The sequence below is a fragment of the Salvia splendens genome, chromosome 11, assembly GCF_004379255.2.
Source record: "Salvia splendens isolate huo1 chromosome 11, SspV2, whole genome shotgun sequence".
Taxonomy (NCBI): domain Eukaryota; kingdom Viridiplantae; phylum Streptophyta; class Magnoliopsida; order Lamiales; family Lamiaceae; genus Salvia; species Salvia splendens.
Window position 1 is genome coordinate 8171541 of NC_056042.1, and position 2244 is coordinate 8173784.

Consider the following 2244-nt stretch of genomic DNA (forward strand, 5'->3'; position numbering starts at 1 on the left):
TATCTGAATTAAAAACACATAATTGAATTATTCGTTATGTCCAAAGACCAATAAAAGAAAATCAGCAGCACAAAAAGGAATTGAATTGCTGAATTGCTGAATTGCTGAATTGCATAAAATAAGCATTGCCCAATCAATACAGTTTCTAAAAGAGCATGAAGACTGGCCCAATTTACCGTGCTTTTTGGCCCAACAAGCCATTTTCAACCTCTCACTAGTCACTTCATGGATCTGAATGTCTCTAGACATTCATTACTACAATACATATAATTACAACAATTAATTTTGTGGATTTATGAGGGTAGTAGAATAGTACATCGAAAACAAATGTCTCCCACAATATTAATTTGACATTACCAACTTGCCAAAGTATCAAATTTCTAACAAAGTAGCTACGATCAATGCCAAAAGCAACTTGTATTTCCAACAACAGCAGCCAGCAATCATATAAACACAAAACCTTTCTACATCAAATTGATTTCAACTAATCAATCACGGTATACTCCTCCTAAGGAAATATTATTTCTCTACATTCACAAACCATAAATGCATAGCAAAAACAAAATCAACAACAAATCAATAAACATAAACAAAACTAAAAGTATAATTACATGATTAAAAAAAGAAGAGGAGATCTCATCTTGTAATAAGGCCAGCACTGAATTTAACAGGCCCCTTCTGCTTGAGTAGTATCTTCAGCTGCGCCTTCTGACACTCCAATTTGCTCCCCAAATGCTTGCTGCTTCTGCAACCGATCGCTCTCACCACCTTCGGAAACTCCACAAACCCTTTAATCCCTCTCTTTATATGCGGATTCTCCGTCATAGCCTTGTGATGATCATTTCTACATAAAGAAGATCCATTGCTTTGGATGCCGGAGAGCTTCTCCTCGAGGAAGTTCTTCGCCTCCGAGAGCTTCATCTGCACGCGCTCCTCGCGGATGACCTCGGCCGTGCGCAGCATCCTCCTCTCCTCCTCCATCTCTCTTTTCAATCTCGCGATCTCGGCCTTGTGGGCCGAGACCTGATCCGCGAGGTCGTGGCAGGCGCGCTCCAGTGCCTCCCGCCCGCGCCTCTCCTCGGCCACCTCCCTCTCCAGCCGCCGGTTGAGGGACTCCATCTTCTTGCGAGCTCTCTCGAGCTCGGAGTCGTCTGGCTTGATGAAGGCTAGGTCGAAAAAAGAGGCTGCGAGCTTGCGGGATGAGATGGGGAGGTGGAGTTTGTGGATTTGGTTGTGGATGTGATCTTGTTGATGGAAGGTATAAAAGGGATTCTCGTAGAGTTTCCAGGTTGGGGAAATGGGGGTGGTGCTGATCATATTCATATTCATATTCATATTCATGGGGGGTTTTGGATTTTGGTCTTGGGAGAATGTGGTGTTGGTGTTCTTCATCATCACCATTGTACTATTGGTCATCATCTCCTCCATTGTTCTTAGTTAATAAGTGTTGTGGTGTTTTCTTTTCTCTTTTGCTTTTGGTGTAAAGGGAGTAGGGCCATTGGTGTAGTTAAGATGATGGAGAATTCGTATTTGGGAGATAAAAGAAGGGAAAAGTTGGAGACATTCACATGCAACTCTTGTTGGAATTTAATAAGCATCCATGGATGGAGGTGGATTTTCAACTTGGACCAAAAATATGCAATAAGGGGTGTTAAATTGATCTCTTTTTATACTATGTACATGTCTTGAAAATTCTAATTCTTCTTGCATTGGAGAGACACATGAAGAGATAGATATCGTATGGGACATACACTAATTAACAAACGTAAGTGTTTGGTACTTATGAGCATATTGTATAGTTCCATTTAATGATTTTGTATATATTTGTGTGTTAATTAAGTTAGTAGTGCCTCTTGAATGGTATGGTCATGTTGGTCTCAATCACATGCTGCAGTTTGTAGTGTGAGAAAACGAGTTACTTCACGTGGTAAAGGTGAATGTACGTTGTTTTGAGGTGCAATCACAATTCACAAACTATATGCATATTTGAGGCACACACTAATTGATTACTAGAAAACTAAAAGTAATAGTAGTAATTAATAATCTTCAATTGATGGTAAATTCCCATGAGACATATATCATAACCGACTATAAATTAATATGAGTGAATTTGTAGTAGAGAAGAGGGTCCATTTCTGATTACATGCATTTTTCTTAAATGCACTGTCGAAGATCTGATCAACAGTACTGCACCACTAAATTCAACCCATCAAATTTACATACACATATCGCTACCTAGCTTAT

General features: G+C 39.7%; 1 protein-coding gene across 1 annotated transcript; it reads right to left on the reverse strand.

The window, feature by feature from the left end:
• Positions 1 to 393: 393 nt before the first annotated feature.
• Positions 394 to 1814, reverse strand: LOC121754440 (protein BRANCHLESS TRICHOME-like). The gene has a single exon (XM_042149802.1). The coding sequence runs from the start codon at positions 1426 to 1428 to the stop codon at positions 637 to 639; it is 792 nt and encodes a 263-aa protein (XP_042005736.1). The 5' UTR covers positions 1429 to 1814; the 3' UTR covers positions 394 to 636.
• Positions 1815 to 2244: the final 430 nt, after the last annotated feature.

What these genes read in the sequence shown, in the direction of transcription:
- LOC121754440 (XM_042149802.1), bottom strand. Translation starts at nt 1,428, where the DNA reads ATGGAGGAGATGATGACCAATAGTACAATGGTGATGATGAAGAACACC.